This window comes from Equus asinus, chromosome 15 (genome assembly GCF_041296235.1).
Source record: "Equus asinus isolate D_3611 breed Donkey chromosome 15, EquAss-T2T_v2, whole genome shotgun sequence".
In the NCBI taxonomy this organism is placed as follows: Eukaryota; Metazoa; Chordata; class Mammalia; order Perissodactyla; family Equidae; genus Equus; species Equus asinus.
In genome coordinates, this window is record NC_091804.1 from 6676212 (window position 1) to 6694867 (window position 18656).

An 18656-nucleotide genomic window follows, 5' to 3' on the forward strand; every position below is an offset into this window, starting at 1 on the left:
TTAATAGGCATTCTCAGCTTTACTTCTGTACATAGCACTCGTTACCTTTTAATAAATTATATAATTTACTTCTAAGTTTTTAATGTTGGCCTTCTCTAACTAGAACATAAACTCCATAAAGGCAGGAATTTTTGCTTTATTGGCTACATTTCCAGTACCTAGAAGACTACTCAGTACATAGCAAATACTGAATAACTATTTGTTGAATGAATGAAAGGCTCCAAAGTTCTGAGAAACAATAGTTTGGGGCCTAGAATTTTATACTCAGCAAAGATGTCAAGCATGAAGACAGAAGAGACTCTGTGAATTATCTCCCACGTACTTTTTCTTTTAAAGGAAAAGTCATTTAAGATAGCAAAATGACTTAAGGGACAAAAGGAAGAGTACAACCAACCCAGGAGTCCAAACAAAAGAAATTCTCGCATGACAGTTGTCATAGCAACTGGCCTACATTAAAAGGGAACATCAGTGACCTCTAAAGAAAAATGGACTCCATTCAGTAGAGTAAGATCCTGGAATTTCTTAATAGAGAACAAAATCTCTCAAAAAGCAAAAATGAGAAACTCTAGGGAAAACAGCAAATATAAGAAACCATAATCTGAAAGGAAGCAAATCAACCTGTGGAATGCTAGAATATAAGAAAAGTGACAGATTTTGTCATTTGGAAATGTCTTCCTTCAAGTGACATGGGGACTGGGACACCAAACCCCTGGAGAAAAATGTAATACTACCTGACTCGGACATGAACAATATTTACATCACAACTGTGTAAATCATCTTTATTAGTTTTAAACTTTCAGAATCAATTTTGAGACGAAAGACCTAACTATGGTTGTAAGTGGAATGTAAATTTTACCAAACATTTTTTTGTTGTTTTTAAAGATCAGCACTTGAGCTAACATCTGTTGCCAATCTTCTTTATTTTTCTTCTTCTTTTCCCCAAAGCCCCCTAGTACATAGCTGTGTACTCTAGTTGTGAGTGCCTCTGGCTGTGCTATGTGGGACACCACCTTAGCACGGCCTGATGAGTGGTGCCATGTCTACGCCCAAAATCTGAACTGGTTGGGGCCGGCCCCATGGTGCAGCAGTTAAGCGCACACATTCCACTTCGGCGGCCTGGGGTTGGCCGGTTCAGATCCTGGGTGCGGACATGGCACCACTTGGCAGCCCATGGTGTGGTAGGCATCCCACATATAAAGTAGAGGAAGACAGGCACGGATGTTAGGTCAGGGCCAGTCTTCCTCAGCAAAAAGAGGAGGATTGGCAGCAGATGTTAGCTCAGGGCTAATCTTCCTCAAAAAAAAAATAAGATCCGCACTGGTGAAACCCTGGGTTGCCGAAGCGGAGCACGAGAACTTAACCACTCAGCCATGGGGCCGGCTCTTACCAAACCTGATAATATAAAAAAAAATAAAGGTATAGCTTATAAAACTGGATGGTAGAGAGAAAGCTCGTAATATCCTCATTCTTGAAAATAGGAATTGGCTAAAATTGATACATCAACAACAAAACACTGGTAAGGAAAGGTTAAAAGCAGTTACCTCTGAAGAGTAGGTCTAGGTTTAGGGAGTGGAGAGAACTGTTGTTATTTGTTCTAAGTCCTTTAGGATTTTTTTTTTACCATGCATATATTACTTTGATTAAAAAACAGTGCCTCTTAAAGTTATTTTATTTGATGCTCAAGATAAATGTGTTGTCACTCTGTTAGAGCCACTTATGCCCATCAGCCACTCTTTACATCTCCCTGGGCTGGCCTGTTGACATGGAACATGACGTGTGAGTTAGGGACAGAGCTACAGCAGACCACTCTGCCTCAACAAGTTTCAAGTGTGTCACATGGTCTGTTTCCTTGGTCTGTTAACATTTAGACAGTAAATGAGGATTAAGTTCAGGAAATATCTCTTGGGGGAGTCACTTAAAACACACACACAGAGTCCTCAGGAAATCAGATCTGTATTAGCATTATTTTAGCCAGTGCTTTCTTCATCCAGATTTATTTCCTCCATGATAATTATGATTTTCATCTAAGCAAGTTGCCAAAATACATCACTTCTGATTTTATATAGACTCTAAAGTTAGGATACAAAAAGCATATAAATATCTACAAGTACCAAAACGTTTATGACTATAATTTTATGGTGCAAGAAAAGGGACATAGATGAGAAATACAAATAAATTATAATCTAAAGGGTTACATATAACACTTCCTCTGATTATTTATTAAAATCCACCAGAAAAGTGAAAGGAATGTTATTAGGCCTTTATAAACAATTGTGAACACAATGTGAGAGAGTTTTCTTCAATTTCTTGCTCACATCCCTAGCTTAACAGGCACTGGAGACAGCTAGCTTCTTCAAATGATCCATGAACACCTGCAGGCTAACGTCATCAGTCAGGATGGGTGCTCCAGTTTCCTGAAATTTAATGAAAAAGGTTTACTGGCAGGTATCTTAAAAGCTAGTTAGAATTTATGAGGTATTAAGGACCTTCCCATCTCAGAGCACTCACAAGTGCTGTCCCCTCTGCCATTAGTACTCCTGCCACCTCCATCCTCTGCCTAATTCTTTCAACTGAAGCATAATCTCACAAAATCCTTCCCTGATCCCCTGAGATAAGGCCATCCCTGCCGCCATAGACAGTTCTGAGCACATACTCTTTTACCTCCCCCCTCTCCACAGTTCTGATGACTCATCCATAGTCTGGCTCCTGGAGGTTGCACACTCTGCCTCTCATCTTCCCCACCGCTCTGCCAGCACCTAGCTCGATGCTCTTAAATGTTCTGCTTACAACAGAATCTTCATAATGGTGTATAAGCAAATGAGTCAATCAGTATCACCACTGAACAGATATTTTTCTCTTTGATTAAAGAGATTATTTGTACTATCAGAAAATGCTTGTGATTTGATTAATGTTAAGGGAAAATAACTGAATAGAAACCCCAAATTTGTAAAAGAAAAATAATAATAATAAATGAATAAATATAGATATCCATGATATATACATTTTATATTATCTAGAAAGAAGCCAGAAGTAGTCAACTCTAGCCAGTGGAATTATAGGCAATTTAAATTTTTGTTCCTAACCTTTTTTTACATATTCAAATTTTCTAAAATAAAACTGTGCTGTTATAATTGGAAAAATGTAAACATGATTAAAATTTTATAGGAGGACTTTTTCTGGGAAGAAGGAGTAGATGTACTTTTCCTTATTCCTTCCACTAAGTACAACTAAAAATCCTGGACATTTTATACAAAACAGACACAAGAAGACTCTGAAAGGTGGAAAGAAGACAGCAGACAAACTAGGGACCTTGTGACCCAAGGAACAACAAAGTGGTGAGTTCCCTGGGTTTTCCTGACTCATACATCCCAGACTTGGAGCTGAAGAAGCTGGCAAATGGTCACTGAGCACAGACAAAAACAACAAAATGAGCCCACTTTCTCTAGCCAAAGGACTAGGGCAGCCTAGCAAGACAGAAAAATGTTAGAAAATAACCACTGTACTCTAGTCAAAGATGACAGAAAAAACTGTGGCCCCACCCACGCCAGCAAAAGCTGAGAGGGCAACCTAGACTTTCACCCTCACAAGACAGTAACAAAGGACTCCATCACCCCCTCCAGGATGGTGTCAGAGAAGGCCAAGTATGGAGCCAGAAATTTTATCCCTAATGGCCAGTAAGAAGTTTTCCTACCCTTATGGTATCAGTAGGGACATTTGGGGATCCTGGACTTCCACCCCAACCTGGCTGTAATAAGATGTCCCCTCCTACCCACGGGGGTGGTATCAGAGGAGGCCTAGTCGAGTCAGCACTTTCACTATCACCCAACAGTGACAAGGTCATCTTCAAAGCAGGATTAGTGGTGACTAGGTGGGGAGCTCCAAGTCCCATCCCCACCCAGCAGGAACTACTTCCCCACCTCAGATGTCAACAGAGGTCAATGGACAACCTAGACTTGTGTCTCTACCTGGCAGTAATGAAAAACAATGCCCATCCCCCACCTTCTCTGCCAGAGCAGCATGACAAAAAGCCAGTTAAACAGCAGTTTTAAATAGCTCCAGAGTCTCATAACAAACATGAAAATGTCCACATTTCAACCAAAAATCACTTGCATACCAAGAGCCAAGATCTCAAAGTGACTGAAGAAAAGACAGTCAACAGGTATTAACACTAAGTAGACAACAATGTTAGAATTATCGAAGACTTTAAAGAAGCCATGATAAAAATGATTCAATGAACAATTATGAACACACTTGAAACAAATGAAAAAATTAAAAGCCAGAGGAAAGAAGTACAAGGTCTCAGGAAAGAAGCAGAAGACAAACAGAAATGTTAGAACTGAAAAATACACTAACAAATAAAAACCTCAGTGTATGAGCTCAAAAGCAGAAAGGAAACAGAGAAAAGAATCAGTAAACTGGAAGATAAAATAACAGAAATTACACAACTGAAGATTAGAAATAAATAGATGGAAAAAAAATGAACAGGGCCTCAGGGACCTGTGGAACTACAAAAGATCTAAGATTTGCATATTTGGGGTCCCAGAAAGAAAGCAAAAAGAAGGTGAGCTGGAAAAGCATTCAAAGAAACAGTGGCTGAAAACTACTCAATTTTGGCAAGAGACATAAATAAACAGAATCAATAAGTTAAGAAAATTACAAACAGGATAAATCCAAAGAAATCCACACCCAAAATACATGGTACTTAAACTTTTGAAAACTAACAAGGAAAAAAAATCTTGAGAGCCAGCCCTGATGGCCTAGTGGTTAAAGTTTGGCAAGCTCTGCTTCAGTGGCCTTGGTTTGGTTCCTGAGCATGGAATGACACCACTCGTCTGTCAGCAGCCATGCTGTGGCAGCCGCTCACATAGAAGAACTAGAAGGACTTGCAACTAGAGTATGCAACTAGAATATACAACCATGCACTGGGGCTTTGGGGAGGGAAATAAAAAAGAGAGGAAGATTGGCAAGAGATGTGAGCTCAGGGCTAATTTTTCCCAGAAAAAAAAAATAAGAAAAGTTAAAAAAAAATCTTGAAAGCAGCCAGAGAAAAACGACTTCTTATCTTCAGGTGAAAAACAATGAGAATGACAGTGAATTTCTCATCAGAAACCAGAGAGGCCAGAGAAGTGGCAAAACATTTTCCAATTGCCTAAAGAAAAGGATTGCCACCAGAATCTTTTTTTTTTTCTTTTTTTTCTTTTTCTCTCCAAATTCCTCCAGTACATAGTTGTATATTTTTAGTTGTAGGTCCTTCTAATTGTAGCATGTGGGCTGCCGCCTCAACACAGCCTGATAAGTGGTGCCATGTCCGTGCCCAGGATCCAAACTGGTGAAACCCTGGGCCACTGAAGTGGAGCACACCAACTTGGCCATGGGTCGGCCCCCAGCTACCAGAATCTCATATCCAGAGAAAATATCCTTCATGAATGAAAGGGAAACCAAGACTCAAATAAGGAAAACTAAGAATCTTATCACCAGTAGACTTGTCCTAAAAGAATGGCTAATGGAAGATCTCTAAACAGAAAGGAAATGATAAAAGACAGAATCTTAGAGTTTTAAAAAGAAATAAAGAACATAAGTAGAAATATGGATAAATGTAATAGGGTTTTCTGTTTTCTTTTGAGATTTATAAATTATGTTCGATGGGTGATGAAAAATTCTAACACTGATGTATGTAGAAGAAATATTTAACACAATTATAAATGGAAGAGGGTAAAGGGACATATGGGGGGGTTAGTTTTCTATACTTCACTTGAACTGGTAAAAAAACATCACATAGACTGTGATGAGCTATGCATATATAACATAATGTAATGTTCTAATACCTAGAGCAACCAACAATAACCACTAAAAAAAGCTACACAGAGATACACTCAAAAACACTATATATAAGTTAAAACAGAACTGTACAAAATGTTCAAGTAACCCAAAAGAAAAAAGAGAAATGAAAAGCAGAGAAAACAAGTAAAATAAAATGGCAGGCTTAAGCCCTAACATATCAATAATTACATTAACTATAAATGGTCTAAATACACCAATTAAAAGAGTTTAGCAGAGGAGATTAAAAACCATGACCAACTACGTGTTGTCTGTAAGAAATTCACTTCTAATATAATGAATAAGCAGGCTGAAAGTTAAATGATGGAAAGAGATATGTCATGCAAACATTTACTTCTTTGCATGATCAATAAAAGGAATAAAGGAAAGGAGGAGTGGGCTTTATTAAGCCAGATAAAGCAGACATCAGTGCAAACAAAATGACCAGAGACAGAAGGGAACATTATACAATGATAAAAGGGTCAACCCACCAAGAAGACATAGCAATCCTAAATACATAACAACAACAGAGCTGCAAAAACCAGATAGAACTCAAAAAAACGTTGGAAACTTCAACATCCTCTCAAAAATTGATAGAACAACCAGATAGAAAATTAGCAAGCATAAAAAGAACTCAACAACACTACCGATTAAGTGTATATAATTTACATATAAGACAACTATCCAACAACAGCAGAATGCCCATTCAAGCAACCATGGAACATATGCCAAGAAAGACCATATCCTGAGCCATAAAACAAACGTTGACAAACTTAAAAGAACTGAAATGACACAAAGTGTATTCTCCAACCACAATGGAATCAAAATGGAAATCGCTAACAGACAGACAACAAGAAAATCTCCAAATACTTGGAAACTAAGCAGTACTTCTAAATAATCCAAGAGTCAAGAGGAAATCTCAAGGGAAATTAAAAAACATCTATCAAATTGAATGAAAATGAAAATACAACATATTAAAACCTGTGACACAGCAAAAGCAGTGCTGAGAAGGAAATTAACAGCATTAAATGCATACACTGTAGAAAGGAAAGTCTCAAATCAATAATCTAAATTCCAACCTCAAGAACCTAGAAAATGAGTAAAATAAACCTAATGCAAGCAGAAGGAAGAAAACAATAAAGATTAGAGTAGAAATAAATGAAATAGAAAAATAGAAAACAGAACAAGAGAAGAAGTAAAAGGTATTTAGATTGGAAAGAAAGAAAGAAACTGTCCCGGGCTGGCCCAGTGGTGCAGTGGTTAAGTTCATGCATTCCACTTTGGTGGCCCAGGATTTGCTGGATTGGATCCTGGGTGCGGACCTACGCACTGCTTATTAAGCCATGCTGTGGCAGGCGTCCCACATATAAAATAGAGGAAGTAGAGGAAGATAGGCACAGACATTAGCTCAGGGCCAATCTTCCTCAGCTAAAAGAGGAGGTTTGGTGGCAGATGTTAGCTCAGGGCTAATCTTTTCCAAAAAAGAAAAAAAAGAAATAAACTGTCCCTTCTTGCAGATGACATGATTGTCTATGGAGAAAATCCCAGAGGATCTACAAAACAACAACTAGAAGTAATAAGTGACTCAGGAAGGTCACAGGATACAAGATAAAGATACAAAAATCCAACGTATTTCTGTATTTTAGCAATGAACAGTTGGACACTGAAATTAAAGATACAATACCACTCATGATCACTCAAAAAAAAAAAGCAAAAATATACAATAGTGATGAAATCAAAACAGATTTAACAAATGGAGAAACATACAGAGTTCACGGATTCAAAGGCTCAACACAGTAAAGATGTCTATTCTCTCCAAACTGATATAAAGGTTTAATGCAATTTTTATAAAAATCCCAGAAAGATTTTTTTAAAGAGATAGACAAGATTATTCTAAAATTCATATAGAAAACCAAAGGAAGTAGAATAGCTAAGACAATTTTGAAAAAGAAGAATAAAGTGGGAGAAATCAGTTTATCTAATTGCAAGATTTACTGTACAGTTATAGTAATCAAGACTGTGTGGTATTGGCAGAGAGACAAACACAGATCAACAGAACAGAGCAGGAAACCCAGAAATGGACTCACACAAATATGCCCAACTAATCTCTGACCAAGATGCAAAAGCAATTCAATGGGAGAAAGAGAGGCTTTTCAACAAGTGGTGCTGGAGCAACTGGACATCTACATGCAAAAAATAAACCTAAGCCTCAAACAATGTACAAGAATTACCTCCAAATGTACCATGAACTGAAATGTAAACAAAAAATTAGAAACAAAGAAACACAGGAGACAATCTTTGGGAGCTAGGGCTAGACAGAGAGTTCCTGGACTTGACAGCTAAAGCACAATTCATGAAAGGAAAAACTTGTACAGCGAACTTCATAAAAATTAAAAACGTCTGGTCTGCAAAAGATCGTGTAAAGAGGATGCACTGACAAACTGCAAGAGAGGAAACATTTACAAACCACATAACAGACAAAAGACTAGCATCCAGAATACATAAGAAACTCTCAAAACTTAACAGTAAAAAAGCAAATAATCCAATCAGAACACAGACAAAGACACAGAGATTTCATCAAAGAAGATATACAGACGGCAAGAAGCACATGAAAGATGTTCAACATCATTAGCCATTAGGAGAAACTAAATTAAAACCACAATATGATACCACTACACACTTATCAGAATAGCTAAAATAAAAATAATGACCCCACCAAATGCTGGCAGGGATGCAGAGAAACTGGATCACTCACACACTGCTAGTGGGGATGTAAAAGAAAATAGTCACTCTAGAAAACAGTATGGCAGTTTCTGAAAAAGCTAACCATATGACCGAGCAAATGTACTCCTGGCACTTATCTCAGAGAAAGGAAGACTTATGTTCCCAAGAAACCTGTCCATGAATGTTTACAGCAGCTTTACTCCTAATAGTCAGAAACTGTGAACAACCCAGATGTCCTTCAGTACGTAAATAATTAAACTGAAGTACCTCTATACCACAGAATACTACCTGGCAAATAAAAAGGAACAAATTACTGATACATGCAACAACCTGGATGAATCTAGAAATTATGCTGAGGGAAAAAAGCCAATCCCCAAAATTAGGTACTACGTGATTTCATATGTGTAACATTGTTTTGTTTTTTTGGTGAGGAAGTTTGTCCCTGAGCTAACATCTGTGCCAATCTTCCTCTATTTTGTAAATAGGACGCCACTACAGCATGGCCCAATGAGTGATGTGTAGGTCTGTGCCTGGGATCCAAACTCATGAACCCTGGGCCTTTGAAGTGGAACGCCTAAACCTAACCACTACGCCACCAGGCCAGCCCCCATATTACATTTTTGATGACAAAATTATAGAAACAAAGAACAGATTAGCAGCTGCCAGGCACTGAGGAAGGAGTGGAGGCAGGAGTGAAGTGAGTGTGACTACGAAAGGGTGACACTGAGATCCTTGCAATGATGGAAATGTCTATCTTGACTGTATCAACATCAATATCCTGGTTGTGATACTGTATTACAGTTTTCTAAGAAGTCATCATTGGGGGAAACTGGAGAAAAGATACAGGGAATCTCTCTGTATTATTTCTTACAATTGCATGTAAATTTACTATTACCTCAAAAAAAAGCTTGATTTTAAAAAATGTTATAAGAAAACAGCAAAAGAAAAGACTCACTTGAGAGAAACATAAATATTAGGAATAATTATATAAAGAAGGAATCAGAGGTTGAAAAGTGAAGAGGAGGCACAACGACCGGTGAGGAAAAGCAGATGTTTTTGCCCTGCGCTCTTGGGAGAGGAAGGAGGAGGGGGAGGACGTGGGGTGGTGATGCTGTGACTATGAGGAGAGCCAAATGAGGGCCACAGTACAGTGTTCTGTGCTCTGGCCTGAACCCGTCATCCTACGCTGTGTACTGTGGGAGGGGATCTACACAAGGTGCCATCCCTACCCCAGCTATGTTATTCAAAGTGTTTTTTCCCCCAGAAAAATACCCAAGTTACTCTGTCTCTAGGCCAAAAGGGATCCAATCTGTAGGATTTAAAAACAAGTTTTTAAAAAAGTAGAGCCTGCCTTCCCAAATAACCTGACAGCTTCTTACCTGTCCCCAAGTATACAGGTTATTGTGTGTCTGAGACGGGTTCACTTTGGACAAAAGGAATCGAGCCTAAAAAAAATAGATTTAAAGATTAAAAGTGGCATTAATATTAGTGTAACATAAAAAAAAGTTTTTAAAACATTTCTTCTGTTAAATTAGAAATTTTTTTTACTGCAGAAGAACCCATTTCTTTAGCTTAAGCCCAATGGCTCTCCATTTATTATTACTCATTATTATTATTATTCTGAAATATGAAATATGTATTTTATCTTGGCAATTCCCTACTTTTATATCAACATATTTTTATCACTCATTTAAAAAGGAGTCATATTTGGAAGTTTACCTGTATATCATTTCATGTCATCACATAAAATATTAACCAAGCTGTTTGGGTTTATAGCCATAAAAATATATCTGGAAACCAACAGAACACCAGAGCTGGCACTCGGCTCACTCACCTGACTGCCTCCATGCTCCGTGTTAATGTAACGGGGCATTGGGAAGCGTGCCTGCAGAATCTCTTGAGCATCATCCAGTGGGGCCTGCAGAAGGTGCTTGAAGTTTTCGTACTCAGGCATGTCCTGGTACCCAGCTTTACGCCACTGGGCTATGGTCTACACCAAAACAAACAGACCAAAGCCACTATGGAAACACTGAAACAACAGCCTTCTTTGATATTTGTGAGCTTCTAACACCACACCCCCAGAACTTGTTTCCAGTGAAGAACTCTCATGTCAGGAATGGCGAGTTTCAGAGGGGAGCAAAGTGGAGCTGACTAGAAGTATGAGTAAGCAAAGAGGTGCAGCCAGGACACCCCCACCTACACAGTTCTCCCAGAAACGTCAGTCATCAGTCACCTCCCCTTCCCTTTCTAACTGTATATACCAACTAGCTAAAAATGCCCAGGGATAAGTTGTCCTAAGGAGCTGTGGGCTCCCTTCCTTTCTATTTCCACTGCTATCACTTGGTCTAGCCTCTCACGCCCTTACACCTGGTAGGGAAAGGGATGCGTTGGTTTCCTACATGGAATCCACTCCCCCTTCCCTTTCCTAGTGGCACACAGACCAGTTGGGACTGACCTCATCCCCATCCCCATAAAAGCTCTAAGAATCAAAGTATGGGCGTTAATTAGGCAACGAGTAGAAGACAATATACTAAAGTGTGGAAAATACTGTCTCCCCAACCAGGCTAAACTCTGTCTCATTCCTTCTTTCATTCCCATCAGCTGGTCTAAGAAATATCTTGCACACACAGGAAATCAAGAAATATTCATTCACTGATTAATATATCTTTATAAACAAGCTAAAGTGCTTTCACATGTTATTTAGGGGAGAAAGAAAACTTTCTAAAAAAGAAAACAAGGGAGAGGGAAAATGGAGTAAGAGGACCTAACAAGTGATCGATGTGTTTTAAAATGGAACTGTTTATATGATACCAGAAAGAGGATTCTCTTTAGATGCTGCCTTCTGCAGCCTGCTCTCCCCTTCTTCTCAGTCCCAGTACTGTTTCCCAGGTCTTAATTTTTGACTGACTGGTGGCATGGAAGAAGTGCCCATAAGCTTACTTGGGTCCAAGAGTTCGTAAGAACACCCACAACCAGCAGACTTAGGGCTTTTGGAGGGCGAGAACGATGTCACTATCTCCATCTTTAGAACCCCTCACTTGCACAGAGAAGGCGCTCAATAAACGCGTGAAGGAACAGGATGGGGGCCTTGGTCAGAAAAGTCTAAAGGGGTGAGCTGAAGGCAAAGAAACCTATGTTGCGATTATTGCTCCTAAAGGAAACAGTTAAGCCAATTTGCAAACAGCAACTTGTCATCCAATGGTCCTAGGTCTAGGACCGTTTACTGATGTCTTAGCATCTGTGGGCAAGTGACTAGCAGAGTGGCTGTTAATATGCTGAAAAAAATATAAAATGCCTATTAGTATTAGAAAACTATTCTAAGTTATTAAGGGAATTCTGAAACACAATTTATATCTTTGTAGGACACTTACAATCATTTCTCATGTACAGACACTAGGAAGTCAATTGTCAAAGGAATTTATTGAAGGTAAAGAACGTATAATAGAAGGAAAAGAACATACCACTGAATACAACGCTCTAAAGGATTTTCTTCAGAGGAGCCATGCCCTTTCCTAGGGCATGAACCCCTGTGAGAAAGAGAGGGGCTCTCCCCTGAAAGCCATCCAGTGTAAGGCTCAGTGTGTCACACATATTATTTCAGCAAACAAAAACTTTAGTCCCAAGCTTGTTTCCTGAGTAACTCTAACACAACTCTGAACGTAGTGCATAGAAAAAGTTTACTGGGGTCAGCCTAGTGACAGAGTGGTTAAGTTCACGTGCTTTGCTTCAGAGGCCTGGGGTTCGTGGGTTTGGATCCTGGGCGTGGACTTCCATACCGCTCATCAAGCCATGCTGTGGCAGCATCCCACATGCAAAATAGAGAAAGACTGGCACAGATGTCAGCTCAGGGGCAATCTTCCTCAACCAAAAAGAGGAAGACTGGCAACAGATGTTAGCTCAGGGCCAAACTTCCTCACCAAAAAAAAAAATTTATTGAGGAAAAGTAAACTGATCTTGACTGACAACTCAAAAAAGCAGTGTTATAGTGATTTAAAAGGACCACCTGAGGTTACTTACGGCAAGTATTATTAAAATTAGTACATACAGAAAGTAACCCAGGGATGTAAAAAATATTTTACTCACTAGAATAAAAGCCACTGTACTAACGATAATGAACTGTGGGTTTTCAAACTAAAATTCTTTTGTTTTTGTTTCTTTTGCTCAGGAAGATTCATCCTGAGCCAACATCTGTTGACAATCTCTTTTTAGCCTTGAGCTAACATCTGCCAATCCTGCTCTACTGTGTATGTGGGTTGCTGCCACAGCATGGCTGATGAGCGGTCTAGGTCTATGCCTGGGATCCACACCTGCGGACCTGGGCTGCTGAAGCACAGCATGCAAACTTAACCAATATGCCACAGGGCCAGCCCCCAAGCCCAAATTCTCATTTCAAATGTCATAAAAACCTAAATTAATAAAAAGAAGGTAAAAACAACAGTAAGGAAAGAAATTACTATCACCTTACCTCACCAAGATAAATGACAATTTGGAAGAAAGTGTCCATCAGCAAAATTCTGTCAGCTAGAATGCTGCTGCTGTCCAAGAGCACTGGCTGGAGAGAAAGGGAGAGAGATGACGTTGTTCTTCCCTGCTCCCCACATGGCGACCACTCCGCCTCCACCCCCAGGGTATCCACAGAGCAGTTACAAGGCCCTTTACAAGTGGCACTTGGCACGGGGGCTCCCCCCGTCTTCAGGCCACATCCCACGTTCTGCACCCTGACTCAGCAGTTCTAAGTTTCAACTTTGTAGAAGAAAGAGGCTCCAAATAATCCCTCCGCAATTGGGAAGTGAGATTAGTCATATCTTTTGCTCTAGGAAGCAGAAATAAGTACCAACATTCTCAGTTTTATGCTAGAAATGTATTTTATCTATCAGACACACATTATCTCAAATCTACTACAGCTGTAGGTGACAGGTAAGAGAGATGCCTACATAACAAAGAACAGCTTTTAATAAGTTTTAAAAGTTTACTACAAAATACATTTTATTATGATTTTTATTTCATATAAAAAAAGGTAATAAAAAGTAATTTATACTTAAAGAAAGTTTGAAGATTTTGTACCCAAGCACAATAAATATTGGTATTTTGGTTTATTTCCATATGGTTTTTAATTCTTACAGGCTTTAAAAAAAACAATTTAGTAAGGTTTCTATTTTGATTTTTTTCACGTAATATTTTAACATAAGGGTTTATCTGTTTTATTATGTTACATAAACTTTGTGACTAATTCTTACATTACTTATTTATTTTCCTACTACTGAACATTTGGGTTGTCTTCTAATTTTCTACTATAATAGTTCATTTACTATTTCTTTGAACAAAGCCTTTTCTGAACACAAGAGTATTTCCTTCAGTTATAATACAAGACATGGGATTACTGGTTTAAAGTATACGAACACATTGAAAAAGAAGTACCCATGTATTTTTAAAAATTTTTTACATGTAGTCCTGCCTTCCACAAATAATAGCTTTACATGTCCTGTGACTTTTTCATATGCATATTTTTTAATACTCAGAAACAATGTTAAATTACTATAAAGACTGAAAGGTTTTACAGCTCTGCTCTAGAGAAAATTGGCTAGAAAAAATAATACAGATTATGAGATTCCAATTCTGAGAACAGCATTCACGTAAAACCTTACCTCTGGTGGTCCATGAAACGAATAGGAGTAAAGAATGGGCTGGATCATGATGAGGGACTGGGTTAGATCCTGTCGGGCAAAGTGGTGTCTATAATATGACGACTCGTCAGGACTGTTGTTAAACACTTGAAGAAATGGAGATCTTCTAAGATGGAACATGAACTGCATTTACAGAGAAAAAAGACAAACGCATATAGATATAGGCTTCTTAGACACCAGAGTAGACCTGCCTTAGGTCTCTGAAACGGGAGGACCCAGACTTTAAGAAAAAGGCCTCTGGGTTCATATGAACAGAAGGTAAAATGGTAGGAGCAGAGGCTGGGGAAAGAGAGAAATGGAGAGTTGTTCAATGGGCATAGAATTTCAGTTTTGCAGGATGAAAAAGTTCTGGAGATCTGCTGCACAACAATATGAATATAGTCGGGCAACGCATAACATTTTCGTCAACAACAGACCACGCATTTGATGGTGGTCCCACAAGACTAGTACCATACGGCCGAGGTGTGCAGCAGGCTGTACCATCCAGGTTGGTGTGAGTACACTCTATGATGTTCCCACAACAATGAAATCACCTAACGAAGCATTTCTCAGAACGTATCCCCGTCGTCAAACACCACATGACTGTATACTTAACACTACTGAACTGCACACTTAAAAATAGTTAAGATTGGAAGTTTTATGTGTTTTTCACCACAATCAGAAATAAACATTATTTTTAAAAAAGGGGGAGGCCCTCTGGATATGTCAAAGTTTCCACACAAAAGGGAAAAGGCAAACTTGCACTTATTTCTGGAGTCACGGTGCTAGGCTGCAGAGACAGAACACGTGCTCTGAAGAGGTCACAGTCTGGGGGGAAAGGCACACTTGGGGCAGCGTGTTATGAGTCACGGTACAGCAAAGCAGTGCTATGGGGTGGGGGGGGGGGGTGTCAGAGACTTCCCAAAGCCACTGGGGTCTGAAATATGTGCACGAGGAAGCAAGAGATGAGAAGCTAGAGAGCTCAGGACACAGACTAGTACGTTGGAGTGAGGTGTGTAAGGAAGAAAGGGCCAAGAGATGACGCTAGAGGTATGTTCTTTACCCTGAGGATTAAAAGGCAGAGGGCAGAGTTTTAGCTCACTCTAAAGAGTTGCCAGCACATGCAAATGAGCTGCCTTGAGAAGTAGAAAGCTTCCTGAGACTCCAAATATTGAATCATAGGTTCCTAAACAGTAATTATGGCTGACATTCAATGTATCCTATGTGCAAGGCACAACGACTTGACAAGGATTTAATCCTTCAGATAAGCTCTGGTACCATCTCTCGTCTACTGGTAAGGAAAATGAGGGGTAGGCAACTTGCCCAAGGCCACCTGCTACTGAGTGGCAGAGCTGGACTCTAATCCAGGTCATCCAGCTCCAGAGACTGGGCTCTTGACTCCTATCCTAGATGCCTCGACAGAAGGAATCTTAGAAACCACCTCACTCGGTGGTTTTCACACTGTGCTCTTCAGAGTCTTAGTGGATCCTTATGGCCCCAGGAGGTGGGATGTTGGAGGGTGCTGGGGTGGGACTCAGTGTGTTGTGTGAGAGCACAACCAAAGCAGCACTGAGTCTGCTTTATATGTTGGCTTTGAGAGGGTCTTCTCAAAGAAACAATTCCACGGCATCAAAAAGACTGCAGACCACTTGTTCAGACCAACACCTTCCTTCTAACGAGGAAACCAAAGTTCACAGGGCCTCAAGACCTCACCCAAGACCAGGAGCAGCAGAGCCAGCGCTGGAACTCAGCCCGACTCTGGCCAGCGCAGGGCTCTTTCCACAATACCTACAGCCTCAACTGCTGGGCACGGGAAAGTGGGGCACACGTCAAGGCCGCAGAGCCCCATAGTAGGCTGGTGGTGGAGTGAGGTGACCTTCCAGGCTCCATTTAACCCTAAGAGTCCAAGCTATACAAGTTCATGACTGAAACCTGTGTCCACTTTCCAAATTGAGTACTTGAAAGGATAATATACATCTGGATATCTAAGTCCTCACAAGTTAATTTAAAAATGAGTTTGCTTCTTTCTACTTAGTCCTCATTAAGGAATCTCTAAGGGAAGGGGAAAAAAGTTGTTTGCTTTCATTTCTGGGAAAGCTGTACCTGTGAATGGTCCAGCCTGAAAGTCCCAGGCCCCAGCCACGGAGTTGGCTCACATTTACTAACCACTGAAGAGGTGCTGGGCCCACGCTGAACACTTGAGCAGCCTCCACTCGTGCAGTCCCCACAGCCGCCCACTGAGCTCAGCTCTAGTTTCCTCATTTACAGATGAGGACAAAGGTTCAGAAAAGGTAAAAACTCAGATCGCTGCCAGCAGCCTCATGCTCCATCTACTTCTCTCCCTCCTTTCCCTCGTCCAACGGCTCCCAAGTGCCTGGTTCACACATGGTGCAGTTACTTAGAGGAGCTGCTTATTACTGTCGATTCCTGGTTATGTTGCAGCATAACAACTACAGAATATCACTAAATATTCACCACATTAACTATGGTCTCATTTTGATATAGTCATCTTCAGGTGTGCTTCATTTCTTGATTTGCCACTGAGGTAGCTGACTGTCCACCCAGAACTGTGAATTAGAGATTCTGTTGTAGCCTCAAGGCAATGGTCCTGTTTTGAATTGTCATAAAAGTTCATGCACTTATTTTCTAGTCTCTGATGTCACCTCTGTCGTCCATAGGGCTCAGGCACAGTCACACACACAGACGCAGTATTTGTCTTTTTTCTTCTTCTTCTTCTCCCCAAATCTCCCCAGTACATATTTGTATATTCTAGTTGTTGGTCCTTCTAGTTGTGACACACGGGACGCCACCTCAGCATGGCCTGATGAGCGATGCCAGTCCGCAACCAAGATCCAAACCAGTGAAACCCTGTGCCGCCGAAGCAGAGCGTGTGAACCTAACCACTCGGCCACCGGGCTGGCCCCACAGTATCTGTCTTGAACTGAACAACCTTCATCACCTATAGACTGAGTCTCAAAATATACCAAGGCTTCACTTTACCCCGACAGCAGTGGGTTTTATTTCTTCCACAATTTATTCTTTTTAGCCATCTAAAAACATATATTACTTACCTGAGGATATAGAGAGAAGGAATCTGATAACCTAAAAGAAGTGGGGTCTTCTTTGTTATACTGTCCAAACTTCTGACACTGTCGAAAGAAAACAGCAGAAGAAAAAACAAATCTAAGTTAGCGTCACCTGGAAAAATCCTTGGAGATCTCAACTCAATCTCAACTCTGCCACTAACTGCCTGTGAGTCCCAAACCAGCACTTCTCAGGCATGGACGGGCAGACACATCACCCAGGGTGCTATGAAATGCAGATTCTGATTCAGCGGATCTGAGAAGGGGCTGAAACCCTGCATTTCTAACCCACTCCCAGGCGATGCTGGCCGAGGACCACTCTGACTGGTGAGAGGCTAAGAGCTCTCAGGAGCCTCTTCCACAAGAAAACGCTTGAAGACTGAAACACTAGCAATTATAGACAAGCCCTGAAGTTTTATCATTCCACAACTCAATTTCCTTCCTTCTTTCAAAGGCGAATTTCTGAAGATGTCTTCCCTTCCTGCCTTTATTTCACACATTTCTTCTGGTCACTAGAGAAGTGAACTGTTCACCACTTAAAGAAAGCCCCTCTGTGACAATTACCCTACCCAATCCGATGTCCCTGCAGTTCTCCGCTACCACCTACCACCACAAGCCAGGAGACTCCCCAAGCTTCTTCAAAGTCTCTCCTTCAGCCGCTAAAACAGCACTTTCCAATTTCTCGTCACCTCTCCAACCAATACTTCTCTGCCTTCTTCAACGGCCCCTCATCTTCCTACTTCCTCCTAACTGTGGGTTCCTCAGAGGTCAGTTCTTGGCCCTCTGCTCCCAGCCTTACTGCTTTGGTTACAAACACTAGAGCCAGATCCATGTCATCCAAATCCCTCCCCATGTCCCATGCCAACCTCTGACCTGAGCTCCTGTCAGGACTTCCATCTGATGACAGGAGAGCTTCCTGTGGATATACTTTTGCAAGGTCCCATTCAAAATGAATTAAACTATTACATTAAAAAGAAAAGATTCACCTTCTTCCTTCTCCTTTCCCATTTCCTACCTCTCCATCATGCTTGCAGTGACCCACACTTGGAACTTGAATCAATGCCGATTTTTTGGTTTTTGATTCCACATATAATTTAACCAAGTTTGATCAATTCTTCTTTCAGCAAACGTCCTGATTCCAAACCTTCTCCCTCCTCAATTCTACTGCCCACACCCTGGTCTCAGCTCCCTTGAGCCTGCAAAATCTCCACTGGTCTCCCTACCAGCAGCCTTTTCACCCTCCAATTTATCTTATAAGGCAATGTAAACACACGCATCATGCTGATGTCACATCTCTGCTTAAGAATCTTGCATAAGTCCCCTCCTTTCACTAATGTTAAGACAGTGACTTAACTTTAAAATTAAGGCA

General features: G+C 40.5%; 1 protein-coding gene across 1 annotated transcript in view; it reads right to left on the reverse strand.

Annotated features, from left to right (window-relative positions):
* Nucleotides 1–1934: 1934 nt before the first annotated feature.
* SEC23B (SEC23 homolog B, COPII coat complex component) overlaps nucleotides 1935–18656 on the reverse strand; it is a 43188-nt gene continuing 26466 nt past the window's right edge. The window contains exons 15-20 of the mRNA XM_014855883.3: nucleotides 17276–17353; nucleotides 14187–14348; nucleotides 13007–13093; nucleotides 10376–10531; nucleotides 9921–9986; nucleotides 1935–2414 (exon numbers count right to left, since the gene is read on the reverse strand). Of these exons, the coding sequence (XP_014711369.1) occupies nucleotides 2325–2414; nucleotides 9921–9986; nucleotides 10376–10531; nucleotides 13007–13093; nucleotides 14187–14348; nucleotides 17276–17353 (639 nt within the window). The 3' untranslated portion in view covers nucleotides 1935–2324. The remainder of the gene's footprint in view (nucleotides 2415–9920; nucleotides 9987–10375; nucleotides 10532–13006; nucleotides 13094–14186; nucleotides 14349–17275; nucleotides 17354–18656) is intronic.